Here is a 16,414-nt window from a genome sequence, read left to right as displayed (position 1 = left end):
AAGGGCAATGCTGGTGCATTATCAGCTCTTGGCTTTGGAAGATGGAAAACCCCTGAACAATGTCAAAACCACCGGTGTGCCTGTTCCCCTTCCATTTGCCCTGGAACAGGGAACCCCTCAAGATGAGCTCCACCACAGCCCCACTGTCCATAAGGTCCTGCAGTCACAAAAGAGGGTTCTTCTAAGCCAAGTAAAAAGGGATTCTCAACATCCTACAGGAATTCTCTGAGGCCAAGAAAACCAGATCTGCAAGTTGCCCCGTAGCTTTCTGCAACTGCTTTACACTTTACTCTCCCTTTCTTCCTGAAGAGGAGGCTGACAACTTGATTCCTGAAAGCACAATTTATAGGCCAGCTTCAAAGCTATAGGTCCTTCTAAGGCTCTGGTTGGGGAATTCACATCAAAGACAATGTGCACATGTTGTTCTGATGCCAGAGAGGACGGTTGGTAGAAATCTCTGTGGATTTGCTGCAGTCCCCAGTACAGGGATTAAATTATGCACTGAAGCTGCCGCTGTAAACTGCAGGAGACAAAGAGAATAAGTGGCAGTGCAATATCTCATAATCAAAGCCTGGCACGGTTCTCTTGGAAGCTGTCAGGGGATTAAGAGAAGGGACACATGTCAAGGTACCCTCACTGAAGGGACAAAGCAGAAGCTGGTTTTGTTTGCTTTTAAACCTGCCACCTCAACTGCACTTTTCCTGAGAAAAGTGTCTTAGTACACAGGTGTACAGCATCATGACGGGAGATAAAAGTTTCCTTACTTTTTGCACAGCATTAAAGAAACACACTACTTGCTGATTTAATCCAATTTGAGTTAGTTTTGATGTGCAGGTGCAGAATGAGATCACACTGTCAGTTTGTGCTATTATCTATCCAAACCCAGTACCATTTATGGTGGCCACAGGAGGATCCAGTTGAGGAAAAAAAAAAAAGAGAGAAAACTGGAAAGTAACACACATCATAAGGGGTTGTAAAATTACTGTAATATAATATCTATATAACTACTATAACTCATATAATTAAAAAAACCACAACAACTTTTTTGCTTTTAACTTTTCAAGGCTGCCGACCTTGACCTGCAGGGAAATTCTCTCAAACTGTTACCATAAGTAAGGGTTCTCATCATAAGTATATTGAGCTACATTAGAAACTGCAGAGAGCTTTGATAATCTGAACTGACACCTTTTCACTCTCATATTTCTAAAACTTTAAAACAAATGCAAGTGAAATGTTTGATCTTTAACTGATTAGAGTCAAGTCTTCTTCTTCCCATTGCAGTTACTAAAATCCAGTAATTGTGACCTGTTTGTAAGAATGCAGGACCAGAATGTCTTTTTTCCAAAACATCTTTTTGTTTTGTTTTTGTGGAAAAGAGTTCTTAACATAAAAAATGAACACTGGACACAAAAAATAAAATAGACTTTCCTCAGTAGTCAACTGATGGAGCCACTACCCAGATCCCAAATGAAACCTGCGTATAAAGCCATTTGTCAAGTAACTTCTAAAATATATTCAGCGAAGACAACTGAGGAGTCCTCAGGCATACAGAAGGCTTTGAGAATGCCAGAGGACACAGCTACACTCACAAGGTGTTGCTCTCTCTTCCCTCTGAGTCCCTGGACTTAGAAAGGGAGCAGAGCAGCTAATGCTGGTACTCAGCTGTTGCCAGTCCCCTGTCTTAGCACCAAATGAGGGAAGGATGGGATCAACATGTATGTGTGTGCATTCTCAGCCTCCAACACACACACAGACACACTACAACCGTGTTGGGCAGCAGACAAAATCCTGTTCCATAGTGGGAAAAGATGTTCGAAGGCATAACACAGAAGAAGCAGGGCAGAGACACAGAAGAATTGGTCAGCATGAATGAAGCAGTCAGGAAATACAAGGGACACAAAGGATTAGCAGTGACTTCTCTGATGTCAACTTTGTCCCTCAGAGTGCTACATCTCAATAGAAAAAAACATCACTAGCTACTTCATTTCATTAAGGTTACATCTTGCATAAGCCATTGGCCAGGGTATCAAAATACCTGCCGAGCCTGAAGAGATGAACCAGAGAACAGTATTAAGGTTTTTCCAATTCTGGCTGTAGAGTAAGTCAAGCAAGCCCAAACCCCCTGAATATGTAACAGAATTGAGGACAGAGGCCACAGCAGGGCACATAACACTCCATCCTCCACTCGCACATCACCACTGCTGAGAGAGAAGCATGGACTTGGGCCAGGCTCTGTGCCAGGGAAGACCAGGCTTTTCCACCTCTGGCTCTGGGGAAAGCTGTTTTTACAGGGAAAAGGAGAGTTTCTCTCATACCAGTCATTATTAGCTGCAGAGGGCTCAAGGAACACAGCAGCAGCTGGCACTAAAAGAGACAACTGTCCTGTCACCAAAACACTACCCTGAAACCATCAGTGATTCTCTCCTTCACCCACTGCCACCATCAACACCCTACTCTCGTTTATCCCTTTCACAAGGTATTTTTTGTATTAGGGCAGTGGACTTACATTGTCATTTGCCAGTTATTCCTTTTTCTTACCTTCCCTGCTACAATTTAGGTCAAGTTCTTTTGCTAAAGCATTTTGCTTCTGTCCAAGTCCACATATTCAAGCTCCTTCAATCTTCTTACAACCTCTCACATCAAACCACTAGACTGTTCTCAACCCTCACCTTCAGCCTCTTATTTACATCTTGTTTGCAGATACATCTGTACCATTATTTTCTACAAACTCACTACTAACCTTTGTTTTCTTAATTTCTTCCTTCCTTTTGTGCTTCCTTATGCTACAGCTCCTGGTAAAAGGCTTCTCCAGCGGACTACAAGAAAACATCATTGTCCTTCAAGCTTGCATCTTGAAATAGTGGTAACACTATTTCATCAGTCACTGCTTCAAAAATGCTAACTGTGTTTTCTTTTGAGGCTGTTTCACACTCTGTGAAAGGCAACCAGGAGCACTGACAAGTACATAACAAGTAAACAGTGCCCAAATGTGCACATATGCAATACTTTCTGGTTTTCTTTATAATTAGCACTTGAAGCTACTCCGCCATCTCCCACCAATTTCACAGCAGGCTTTATAATTTTACCTTCCTCTTAGGTTTACCTGTAGTTTAACATTCAAAGTGTGGTTGTTGCACAGAATACCTCAACAGACTTGTATTAAAAATGCTCTTTAAAATTTTGAAGCTTTGAACTAAAGAAATATCTCAAGAAGTTTTCATGGAAAGTTCATTGCGGTTGGTTCAATTCAGCTACAGTTAGATGCACCTTTTCAAATAATGGGAAAAAAATGTAAAGGGGTCAGACCCAATCAATACAGTTGTTCAAACAGAATTTCAGGCACTGTGATGTGGGTATTTTCTTGTGCTCTTTCTTTGTACTGCTCCACTATGAAGAAAGGTTGCTTTTGCTAGCAGAGCAATAAAAATCTTAGCCTTTTGAATACAGCCAAATAACCAATGGGAATGTTTACTAGGTGTGGAAAATATAGCAATTTTTTCACGTTTTTCTTGTGCATGCCTTTGTTCTTTTTGTAACTGTGCAATACATAGCTACACAGACACACACCGGCACAAGTGAACACTTTAAAATACCTGCAGACAGACATAAATCAGAGGGGTAACATCACATCATGCCTTCTGTGTCTTCTCAGTTCTGACACCAAGTAAATCTGGTCTTTCCTTCATATAACATCCAGAAGTTAATTGCTAAGACACATGGGAAACAGGTGGTGTTATAGAGGGGAACAGACACTGATATAAAATTCATACCCTTGAAGATCTGGAAATCAGATGAGAAAATGGTGCAAGTGGAAAAATAATGGTATAAAGAGTACCAGAACACGACAGAAGCACTCTGCTTTCTCAAAACACCAACACCTCCCTTCAAAGGCTATGGGGTACCCAAGACCTTACTGGGCTTTAGCAATTTTTGAAATAGCAGCACACAAGTTTAGTAGCACCCTTCATTAGCTTTTCATTCCACACATAAGAAACATCCCAGAATAGGATCTCTTAATAGTCCCCGGAAAAAAACTTTTATCTAATTTTAGGGGTTTGGGGTGAGGTTTGTTTCAGTTTTGTTTGGGGTTTTTTTTGGAGGGGGGAAGGGAGTGGAGGGAGTCTTTCCCACCTGTTCCAGAACAGCCTGGATGCCTCTAAGCATTGCTACTTGCCTAGTCCTTCAAAACAAACAGCTTAATACAGATGTGCAAAGACAAGCAACAGCACTACAACTCCACAGGGTTCCCAGCAGCCCAGCAATGCACACAACCTAAAAGCAGTAGTGAAAAACAGGAGTGGGGGACGTTGTGCAAGTCCAAAAAAGTGACAGAGGTGCTACTTACGAGTATCGGGCTGTACTTTTATAAATGCAGCTGGGCAATAAAATTTTAGTAACTGCAGCCAAAGAAATCGGAAACAGCTGTATATGGGAAGAGAAGTCAGTCTGCACAGTTTTTGCTTGGTACAACATTACAAAATACTAATTAAAAAACAGTGCATTCAAAACAACTGATACTGCTTTCTAATGAGTGAGTATAATTAGGCCCAAACACTTCACTGCTTAATAGGCAGAGGAAAAAAAAAGACCACTTTATGACCAAAATGATACCGATCTGCAAGTAGATATATTTTTTTCTAGTTTTAATATTAGAGAGTAGAATGTAACACCTATAAAAGAACATTTTGATTAAAAGAAACAGAACCGAAAAAGGAAATTAATCCAAATCTAACACTATCTGCACTGGAAAACTAGCCATTACTATTTAAAAACTACACTCACCCCAACAAAAGATGGTCACTAAGAACAGCACTTCGCATATTCAATAAAAAGTTTTGGAATAAAAATTACCTTGGTAATTTTTTCCCAAATACGAGACTAACTATGGACACGGACCAAAATCTTTAGAAAGAGTGGTTTTACTGAAAACATTAATGATATAATTGTTTCGGGCCAAATCCTTCTCTTCCACGCAAGCTCGAAGGAGCAGATTTTGTGCGTGTTACCAAAGGAAAGAAAACAAACATCTACCACAACCTGCGGTGCAGCAGTGCCTGCACTCCTTTCCCTTCACTGCCAGGGCAGCAGACGGAATCTGGAGTCAAGGGAAGCAGCAGCCCCCGGCCCCACGGGCCCTGCTCCTCACCCACCTATGAGGGCCACACGCTCTCCCCTCCTGCATGGCAAAGCTCCCGCAGAAAGAATGCTGTCCCACTGGACACGACACACGTGGTCAAAGGCTCCTCTGTGCGCCTGAGAAACGGGGCAGCTCAGCCCTGAATTTCTGCTGTCCCATTTAAAGGTCAAGGACTCACAGCCTCAGAGGTCCGCAGGGTCAACACTAAGCCCCAAAAACACTTCTAAACTGCTTCTTTACCTTCTGTTCCACAGACGAATTTTCAGAAGAATTAAATATTTCCAGTGGTCTCCCATCAAAATGGTAACACTTGAGGGAGCTGTTGGAAAATAAATCGGCTGCACCAAAACCTGCTTTGGCAGGTGCCTCCCGTTCCTCCCTTCGGCCAATTTCACACACAGTGCACCTGTGATGCCTCCAGGTTGGTTGATGGGTTGTTCTCAAATTGAAGTTGCTTTTGATACTTCATAAGGGCTAAAAATGCGTCAGACAAACACCTGTATTTATACGAGATTTAAAGGACATTTAATCAAATGCTAAGAAAACATTTCTACACAAAATGATAATTAAAAAAAAAAAAAGAAGCATCGGTGTAGAGGGAACCTGATTCAAATTAAAGCGAAATAAGTGCAAAACTGTGGAACTTCACTGTGGTTTGAATCAAAGAAAAGCAAAATACGGTAACAGCACAAATGACTCTGGATTTCCAACTATCTAGAAACTGATAAGAGAGCAGACAAGACAGAGGCAATAGGAGGAAGTTATGTTAATATTTTAATCTGTACATATACCATTTTCCAAACTGTTACATTTTATTTAAATTAATGTTTTCTTGCAAAATATTCATTTATGCTTTCAAAACTTTTTATAAAGGCAAAAATAAATCATTATTTTGGCAAAAGGTTTTGAAGTTGATACTGGCAGTATTGAGGTAAAATAGATTGCATTAGCTAAATATATACTTTTAAGAATATTTCTGAGTACAAGTGTTAATATAATATGATTTGTCTGAAACACGAGGGTCAATTTCAAGGGGTTTTTAGCTATTACTCGAATACAGGAAATAAACAAGTTAGTGGTTTCACAAAATACTGCAGAAGTATTTCTCAGTTATTTCTCACCCAGAGCTGAACTCAGCTACTAATTACATAACGTTGGGAAATTTTTGCATGTCTTGCATTCAGTGTGTACACAGGGTTTTTTCAAGTATAGTTGCAGCAATTCATTTAATCTTATTTTCTTCTTAGGTAACTACCTCACCCTTTGCCCTATGCATAAGTACAACACTGAAAAGTTTGGCAAAGTTAAGCACCAAGTGAACATACATAAGAAATTAGCAGGTGCCACATTACATTAGTTTTGCTGTTTCCAGGATAAATACTAGTCAATACATCATATTGTAAGGTTTATTGAAAAAAAAAAAATCAGAAGAAAAATACGTATTTGCTAGTAAAACGACATATTATAATTTTTTATTGCTTACTTCACATATTTTAATTAAAAGTCATCTTCTTTCACATCTCAACTTTCAAAAAAATCCCAAAATTTGTTAGCTGTTTGTTATGGAGAGGGCAGCACTACTGTCAAGGGCAACCTAGCAAACTGTGTGTATTGATACCAGCAAGATAGTTATCTGGGATCAAAAAACGAAATGGGAGTTAAAACTGGTTTTCATTATGGCTTTCTTGAGAAATTTAAGCTACACAGTGGTTACTAATATTTAGAAATTCAAGCTAAAAGTTCTTGCAATGTATTATTTAATGGGCAAAAGGGTGGGTGATTAACTCTACAAAAATATTCAATCCAAAACACCCTTTCACCAAGCATTTCACCTGTGTTTGTTCTATCTATGCACACTGTGAATGTGCTCCCAGGTTTGTTCAAATGTGTGGTTTTTTTCACAAAACTTTACAATGTGCATCTGAGCCTGAGGGGGAAGTAACAATGTCTTTTAATATCCATGCAAGTAGTGTCTTTTAAAATGAATTCAGCCCTTGATTTAAAAAAACAAAAATCTAAAATACATTGTTCTAAAAATACATTGTCAGTATTTTACAGAGTTTATTGAAAGTGCCGTTTATTCGTATAAAAAATGTGAACTAAACCGAAGTAAATAAAAAAAGATTTGCAGTTCTCTTCATTTTCATAGAAAATCCCCCTATTATTTTCTGAATGTATTTCCAGAAGAATGTGTCATCAGCCAATGAGTATCTTCACAGAAAGTTGGTGAAGAACCTCCTCTGTCTTCCACGCTGTGTCACTAGGTGGGATTTGCCTCGAGTCTTATGTCAGTGTTCACTTACTGCTTTGGCTAATATGAAGTAAAATAAAACATGGTTAAATACTGAAACAAGTAAAACAATGCCAAGCAGTAAGCAATTTCTGGAAACTTTTTTTTTTTTTTTTAAAGCCTTCTGCAGTTTGGCAGAACAAACAGTTCATACAGACACATTAAATGAACAATTATCTCATGATGCCACTGATGCTCAAACACCTGTGTCCTCTGCATGGTGCTGGTTATCACAATTAATTTATTTTTCTCAAGAAAAGGTACCTTTTCATATCTAATATTTAATACTCTGGCACTGTACAATTATTTTTCTGGGTTCTTTAGACCACAGGGTAGAGACCTCTTGAGACCTCTTCACATGCAAAGATCTTATGTGATAGCAAAAATCAGCTAGCATACCCCTGGATATAGAAGAGTCAGGTGTTGTTCAGACACAGAAAAGATGGTAAAGTCTGGTTCTCAGAAAGATAAACTAAACCAGAAAAGCAAAGAGTCCTTTCCATCAAGTCCTTTCCTCTGTAGAGGCTCTTAATGTTTCTACATCTCTCTTGATGTAAATTTGTCATTTTTCACAGGTCTTGTAGAAGGCAGGTCACCAGCCCCTTTGGGCCTTTCTGGTACGTGGCCATTTCCATTTAGATTTTTATTTTTTGCACAGATATTTGACTCAGATTAGTGGCATATAAACAAAGTTATCTAAAGATTAATGCTATTTGAGTTAATCAAGTCTCTTTACTATTTCATCTATGTTTTATCTTTTTCTTCAATTTCAGGCAATAAAATTAGGCCAAAAGACATCAAAAAGGTGTGAATAGTATCAAAGGAAACTCTGGATGCGTAGCAATTGCCTTAACTAGGGACACACTTAGCAGTCACATATAATATTTGCATGTTTTCCTATTTCCAGAAAACTCTGCAAGTCCTACCAGGAAGAGAGACAAATAAAGACATTTCTTAATAAGGACAACGAGATTTGAAGTGGCAAAACAACCTCATCAGAGACAAAAATAATCTTCTGGTAACACGATTCAATGAAAAACACATCCAAGGCACAATCATAGCCAGACACAAGGTTGTAAACTTAAGTTATCAAGGGCCAAATTTTCAGCTCACCTCAGTAAGGACTCTGATGCCAGCTCACGTGTAAGACAGCAGCCCACAAATGAACCCCCCTGCTCATACAACTGTGCTCTTTGGATTCTCTTGAGCAACAACTGCTTATGCCACACACAGGCAAAAAGCACCTGTGCACCCCCCCAGCTGCCACAGGAGCACAGAGCAGTGGCCATCGGAGTGCAAACGGCTGCTGAAAATCTGGCCCCTTGCTACCAAGAGGACAGATGTCTCCTTCCTTCACCACTGCAAGATCATGAAAGCACCTCATCTGTAGAGTGACAGGAGTTACATGAAGATTTCAGAAGCCCACGTGTTAGCTCATTAGATGCAATATTTACAAGAATGAAAGGTTTCGGAAAAAGAGCTGCATGCTTTCATTTGGATCCAATTTCGGTTTAGTAAAGATGTTAAAATTTAGCAAGCCACAGCACAGGCACAGAGGCAAATCAGACATGCCGAGAGCAGTTAGTTCTTACTTTTAAGGTGTTTAAACAAATGTGTAGTGAAATCCATTGCTTAAGGGGGAGTGAGGTGGCTGTGGTACAGAAGGTGAGGGTGCTTTAGGTGGATAGGTCAACTGCTGAGCTAGAAGGGATCACATACAGGAATTAGGCTGCACAATCAAACATTCATGTTATCAATGGAGTGACCTTAATTTTCTACCACATGAATAGGAAACCTGATTAGTCATACAGTGGAGGTGCTACACTATTTTAGTCACACAGAACACAGTCTAAATGGCAGCATTTCTTTCTACCTGCTGGTTTTTTTCTATTTGTTGCATAAGTTATGCAAATAAACATTCCTGTTTGAATGGGAATATGGACAAGTATTCAAGTTTCACTGGAGCATTATTAAGGTACACAACACTGATATACTGTCATCAGCCTGGCTTTTAAAACTGCAATTCTGAACCTGCACCTGTATTTGCTAACTTGATTTCAAGACTTCACTGAGGCTGTTTAGGTTTTCAACATTTCCTTTGTTATATGCCAAGGAGCAGATATAAAATAAAATGCAGAGAAAAATAATTTTAAAAAAACTACATATGTACGTAACATTTTGCTTAGTACAGTGCATGACACAGTAAGTAAATTTTCAGATCTCAGCTTAAAAATACAGGATAAAGAACACAATTATTAAAACTATCTTTGTTTATAAATAAGACTAATGGTATAGTATTAGAAGACAATAACCATAAAATTGAAGAGACTGAAACTCAACCTAAAATTCTGCTTTTACATTTTGGTTGGCTGAAGATAGACATAATTCCAAAGCACACAAATTAGGAAGTGACTTCTTAATACTACTGTATTTGACTTTAATCTTCCAGATTCTTGGCACGGTTTCCATTTAGAAGATTGATTTCTTAATAGAACAGAGGAACTCTAAAATGCTGCTTTTCAAGGATTAGATAAATGTACAATTTATTTCAAAAGATTTATATTAGCATAGCAACTTAACTGCTGCCCTCTGAAAAATGGGAAAAGTTAAGCTTCACAGTCCTTTTCATAAGCAAATCTATGTAAAAAAATCTAGATAATTAGTTTGGGATTTTCAGACATTGTCTGCTTCTTCATCAAGGAACAAATGACAACCCACACTTCAAAAATCAAACTACAAAAATAAGAATGTGAAAGAATCTGTAATATGAGACTAAATGAGAATGTACAATCAGCTGTGCAAAGTGTCAAATACTTTTCTTTCTAATCACCTTAGACCATAAATAAAAAACCTGAACTCTTTTCCAGTTTTTAGATTTTCTATCAAAACCAAACCCCTCTGTTTTTTTCTTCTTTTCTTTTTTTTTTTTTTTTAAATTTTAAATACTGTGAAAGGTGTTTGCTTTTAAAGGAGTAAGTAATAATTGAAATCAAAGCAAGACATGTTTCAAGATGTGAGTTTTTGAGATACAAGTGTGGCAAGGAAAACTGTGCACAGACAAAGTTTTGGGGTTCCTTAAAAATCTCAGTCCTTGGCTACTGTGTTAGGATTTAAGTGTCTGAATGACAAAAGAGGCAGCTGCTACACTTCACAAAGAAAATTAAACTAAAAATTATCTCTCAACTGACTGCAAATTTTTTGAAGTTGCATTTAAACATTTCAGTGCCAGTACATATTTTAATTCCCTCTTTGAGAAAAAGTAAAAAGTAAAGAATTAAGAAGATTTCTGTGGTTACGTATACCTAAAAATAGGTGACGGTCACACTTTTGAAGTAATTGCAATTTTAAAAATTAAAATATAAATTAAAAAGTATAATAATGAAAATACCACATTCACTATACAATATTTAAAAATCAAACCCATTTCAGCTCTGTACAGTTGCCACAAATTCAGACATACTCAGAAGTAAGCTAACTGGCCCCATGAAGACCTATGAGCAAGGAAGGCACTCTGCTCTTGTTGTGCAGACACAGAGGAATAATTTCAAGTATGGGCTGCATTCATCTGGGCTGATTTTAGTGTGACCTTTTCCCAGCAGAAGCTAGAACTCACGTGGCAAAATGCTATACTGGCTCATACCTCATGAAACATAACATATCAGAGTCCCTGTTACAAGGACCTGGTCACTGGAATGGGGACCAGACCGCCTGGGGAGAAGCCCTTCTGATGCACTGATGGCCTGAAGGTCCACGAGGCTATTCCTTCATATGCTCTCATGATTTTACAATTCTGATTTTTTGTTTGTTTGGTTTGGGTTTATAATGCCTTCTCTCCTCAGTCAATCATTTTACCCCTGCCAGTCAGTTAAATTACCCACAGAAACACTCTGAAGTCTCAAGATTCCTATCTTGAAAATGTATTCCATCGTCTCAAAATCCCATTCCCCTTAGGTTTAAGCTGGCACTGCATCCCTGAGTATACAGCCACATTCAATCAGCAATCTGTTAGTGCAGATGCATGTTACGCATCTGGATATTGGAATAATCTGTCTTTAATGGGAAGGTCTTAAGGGCTGCTGTGGCAAGTGCCATAAGTTTAAACTGACAACTTCAGATGAGAAATGTGCACATTTTTTCTCCATCACAGTTGAAGTTTCCATTATTTCCATTCTCCACTGGAACAGTGAATGGTGCCAGTTATAAATGGCCAGTCAGACATTTGCCAGAATCGCTGCTGCATGGATTACTGTGTGATACAAATCTCTTGACATTTCTTACTTATTTCAACTATAAAGCAATCAAGAGTGAAATTATCACTTTTAGTAACACATTGCAGAGGATCTATTAATTTCCAGGCATCAAGCAGAATTCATGCACAGCTGTCTTGCTCTGACTTCTGATCTTGGTCACCAGACAGAAACGTGCCAATCCCTGTTTTACAAGGGCTTTTTCAGCCTGTTGTCACAGAGCTCAAGATGATAGGGATTGTACTCTAATCTCAATCACTGGACCAGGGGTTCTTTCTGGTAAGAAAAACTACTTTAAATCCTTTACTTTTGATTTTTTTAAAGTCACAAATCAATTTACTTTTTAAAAACACAGAAATATCCAGTTTACTATAACTATATAGAAAATTAATATTATTATTAGAGAGAGTTAAAATGTTATTTTTTTTAGCACTATTAGTTAGAGCAAGTTTCCAAGTTCTGAACTTCTTGATCATACTATTTTCCCCCCTTCCTCCAGTCCGCAGGGGGCCAAATACTCAATGTAAATTGTTAGACTCTCTATCTACATTTGTTACTTAGTCACACTTTTCACTATTTTGAATATGAATGACTGAAACTTTCTCTTATGCCAGGAGTTCAGCAGCAACCCCATACAACTTTGGAAGCTGGCAAGAAATAGCTGTTATTTTGTAAATAACTAAGCATTACCTGCTACCTCCTTGCTCCTCTGAGAGGCTTCAGAAGCCAAAGCGTATGATATGGTAATGATGCGCTCCTGCTCTTGCAGCTGTGAATCTAAATCAATCGAGTTGTGTTTGTCCTGGGCTACAGTAGGCTGCAGATTGTGCATACTAGTGGGAAAGTGAAAAACAACATTAACATTTGCAAACATAAAGAATCCACCATGCAGATAAGAACAAGCTTGAATTTGTGTGGCAGTTTTCAGATCTCATCTATCAAGCTCCACACTTTATTGCTGTTCTTTAAAGCAGTGTTGATATTGCATGTAAATGCCTACAGCACACAAAGAAAAATGACACAGCCATTACATGTTTAGTCACAATTTCTGCAAAGCCTTAAGTAGACCTTTGTTGGAAGCACACTGCTAACACAAAAGCACTACAAAAATGCTATTTATTTGGAGTTGCTAGTAAAATTTTTTGCTAGTGCTCAGACTAAAAGGCCTAGAACCTGATAGCCCTCAGGCACAGCTTCTTCAACTGTCTTCCAGAGACAGCAGATACCTGACATATCAAATTCTTGAAAATTAATATCTCAGCTGACTCTACATTAGCTTTAGGTAGCCAAAAGTGTTCTTTCACAACTCCAGCTCTCATGCTGACTTTTCTTCTCCTTTTGGCTAGATCTGTGCCTTTCCTTGCTTCTCACTCTCATCTACAAGTTGCTTAGTAAGGACTCACTAGTATTTTAGGATTCTCTGAACAGGAAAACAGAAATATACGAAATTTGCTTTAAAAATTTGCTTTTAAAAGCAGCTTTAAATATACTACAGGAATTCGGAGTTCATTTTCCAAAAGCTAAAAGTTACATTTAGATAATCAGAGGAATTAAGATTGTTTCATCGAGTTAATTCTGAATGTTCAACATGAGCCTCTACGTAAGATTTGGGAAAAGCCCCAAAACCTGACCTTGATTTAGTAAGAATATTCTTTATCTTTTCTGCTTTACGCTGCCTTGCTGCCAGTTCTTCCGTAGAAAGAGGCTCTTCTGGCTCTAGTTCAACATAACGTTCTGGAATTACAACCTTCTCAGGTTTTGACAACTGTGGAAAGAAAGCAAGCATCATTTTTTTAATAACAAATGCTTAAAAAACTTGAGATAAATTCCCCGTAATGGGATAACACAGTGAAAAGAATAAAGCATGGATTTTCGCAGTCAGTACATGTACCTGATGCTAAACACTCCCTCTGGATATGAGTGGCTGCCCTTTTAACTGTGTCTTTTCCCTCTGATTTGTTTTACTTTAGAAGATGGATCGAACAAATATTAAAGGGGATTACAAAAGAAATCAGAATCAACAGGGAACCTTTCTTCAGCTCAGGCTTCGAGCCCAAGGCAGGGCTCTGACTAAAGCTGTCACAGTAAAAAGAAGCAACCACTACAAGACTTGACTGAACAACCTGAGATGTTAATGTCATATTTATGTCATGGAAGCAAGAACTTCCTACAACTGAAAGGAAACAACAGCTCAAGTTTTAACCTAGGGTATCATTCTTTTGAGACTGCATAATCTTCTGGGAACAGTGGAGGAAAAAAAGGCCAATAGAAATGCACTGCACTGTGCAATTGTAACAACATGTTGCATAGAGGTACTTCTGCAGACTGAAAATTTCAATATAATTGCACGAAAGCTAGCAACAAGTTTTTGTTAGGATCAATTACTTTAGGGAAAATTTTTTCTCCACATAAGAGACCTAGATCACTCAACAAAAATACAGCTTAGAAATGGACTTTGAAAACCAATGCTTATAATACAGAACAGATGGCTTTTGAAAAACAAAAATAGAAGGTGTGTAAATAAATAGAAATAAGTAAAGATCCCCTAATTGGATTTTTGTTAAAACACTTATGAGGCAATGAGTTTTCAGAATTCAAAGTTTTCAATAAAAATAATCCTAAATTTTTTCATCACTGAACTTAGTTCACACTAATTCAATTATGTAAAGTGGCCTAACCCAAACCCCAGTGATTAGACTCAGTAATTCACAGGCAATCATAGGCCAAAAGCATACAATACAGTCACTGGCATTTATGTCCATATTAAAATCACAGCCTCAAATTTTTATACTTCCTTCTCAGGAAACCCAAAGCCAGTGCTTCCTAAAAAAAACCCTCCTGTTTCCACTACACTTCCTTATTTTGAAATCCAACTCCTCTCTGGAACTATCTATCTACATATATATAAAATAGTGTGGTTTGTTTTTTTTTTAATGTCTCTATCTATCTCCCTACTATAACTAACCTAGATCAGATTATCCTGCCATTTCCACAATAACAAACCCAGTTATCACGTGAACAGCTCAGTACATTTCCTTCTGAGGCACTGAAGTACCAAAGCACAGAAGTGTCCCACCAGGTGAAGAGGATGGCGACATGAAATGGAAAAGAACAACAAGACCAGCTTGGATGGGGCTCTGAGCAACCTGGTCTAGTGGGAGGTGTCCCTGCCCATGGTAGAAGGGTGGGAACTAGATGATCTTAGAGATCCCTTCCTACCCAAACCATTCCATGATTATTCTAACCTGGGTAAACTGAATAAGAAGGTTTACACTCAGAGCTTCAGACCTGTTTCAGTTACTCTGAAGTAGGACAGAAATGCCTGTAAGCAAAAACGTTTCCTATCCAAGGCTTAAAGGAAGTTCAAAGTGATTCCCATTGCCCTGGGGGTCTTCAGTAAAAGAAAAATTAATAGCAGAGTACAACAAGGACAGGAAATAGAACAAAACTATTTTTTCTGTTTCTGAAGTTCACAAAAGCACTGTGTTTTCTGTAAAAACTATATAAAGATTAACTGAAAGATACATTCATTCACAGAAATCAACAAATAATGGCTCACAGAGTAAACCTTTTACAAATATCTCTATATAATAATGATACTTGGGCAACAGCTTTCAGAAGAGCAGAGGTGCTTACCAGTCTAATTATCATTAATAATTTTACTGATCTGCCATCTACCATGGCATTGAACACAACACAGTGTACCTCCCGAAACCTTTACAGTTGCTATATTCTTTCTTTCCCACCAGATGGCTCAATCGCATTTCAAACTAACACTTAATTCAGTTACTGAAGCTGAAGAAAGATCTGGTGCCCAGAACAACAAGTCATTCCAAAAGCTGACAGTTCAAGCCCCAATAAAGCAGTGCTCCCCTTCTCTATCACCTTTTGCCAGTCGAAATGAAAAGGAGTAAGGTAGCTTTTTCTTCATTCCTGTTTCTCATTTTCAAATACTCTTCATGTTATCTTTGCATCTTCTTTCCCCAATTAATGTAACTTTCCCTAACTCCATCACTTTTTCTTTACAAAGCCTGAGATACACATTTCAAACAGTAGAGCTAACCTTTCAATTTCTTCTCTCCACTAGAACACAATACAAACACAAACCTTACAGAGATTTTACATTCCAGGTCACAAATTTGCAAAAAAAAACCCTGAAGACTCCTTTTAGTTCAAACTTCCAGCTAACTTTTGAAAGAAAAGATGAGAATTCACTGCCTAAAACTTAAGACAGGTTAATATTTAAACAGAATAGGAGGTAAAAAATTATGAGTGTTACCTCTCTGCTGATATCTAAATCATAGTCTTGAGGCTCCAGGTCTGTCTCTGTCACTGCTACTGGCTGAACTTTTAACCATTCATTTTCATCCTTCTCTTCTCCACGAATTGCCCTCTCAAGTAACTGCAAATCAAATTCTTGCTCTCGTTTCCACTGGTAATAGATACAAAACAATTAACAGCATTCAACCACACTGCCAAATTCACTGTATAGCAATGTACATTCCTACTGCTGCAAATGCTACGTCGCTGAAAGAACACGCAGAGCAAACCCCTTAACTGACAAGAGAAAGTGTTTAATTTTACAGGTAATGTTCAGCGGTATTAGAGTCTAAGAAACGTATCATCACAATTTCCCATTTGCTGATTAACGTGGAAGTAGCTACACACAAACATCTCTGGAAGCACAGGTGTCAATACCAGTGAGCCTACAGACTGACAGACCAGTCCTAGGCATTCTAA

At 38.2% G+C, this 16,414-nt stretch overlaps 1 protein-coding gene across 14 annotated transcripts in view; it reads right to left on the bottom strand.

Moving 5' to 3' along the window:
• Nucleotides 1–5,898: 5,898 nt before the first annotated feature.
• Nucleotides 5,899–16,414, bottom strand: part of PLEKHA7 (pleckstrin homology domain containing A7) — a 170,209-nt gene continuing 159,693 nt past the window's right edge. For 13 of the 14 annotated variants that reach the window (XM_050336356.1, XM_050336362.1, XM_050336354.1 and 10 more), the window contains 4 exons: nucleotides 15,954–16,106; nucleotides 13,306–13,439; nucleotides 12,365–12,507; nucleotides 5,899–7,448 (listed from right to left, as the gene is read on the bottom strand). In XM_050336356.1, the coding sequence (XP_050192313.1) occupies nucleotides 7,426–7,448; nucleotides 12,365–12,507; nucleotides 13,306–13,439; nucleotides 15,954–16,106 (453 nt within the window). In that variant the 3' untranslated portion in view covers nucleotides 5,899–7,425. Of the gene's footprint in view, nucleotides 9,129–12,364; nucleotides 12,508–13,305; nucleotides 13,440–15,953; nucleotides 16,107–16,414 lie in introns of all 14 variants that reach the window. The other variant, XM_050336367.1, reaches the window with a different exon arrangement.

The sequence above is a fragment of the Myiozetetes cayanensis genome, unplaced genomic scaffold (assembly GCF_022539395.1).
Source record: "Myiozetetes cayanensis isolate MyiCay16 unplaced genomic scaffold, myiCay2020 scf6-25, whole genome shotgun sequence".
In the NCBI taxonomy this organism is placed as follows: domain Eukaryota; kingdom Metazoa; phylum Chordata; class Aves; order Passeriformes; family Tyrannidae; genus Myiozetetes; species Myiozetetes cayanensis.
Note: the sequence above shows the minus strand (reverse complement) of the source record. Positions and strands in the feature narration are given on the sequence as shown.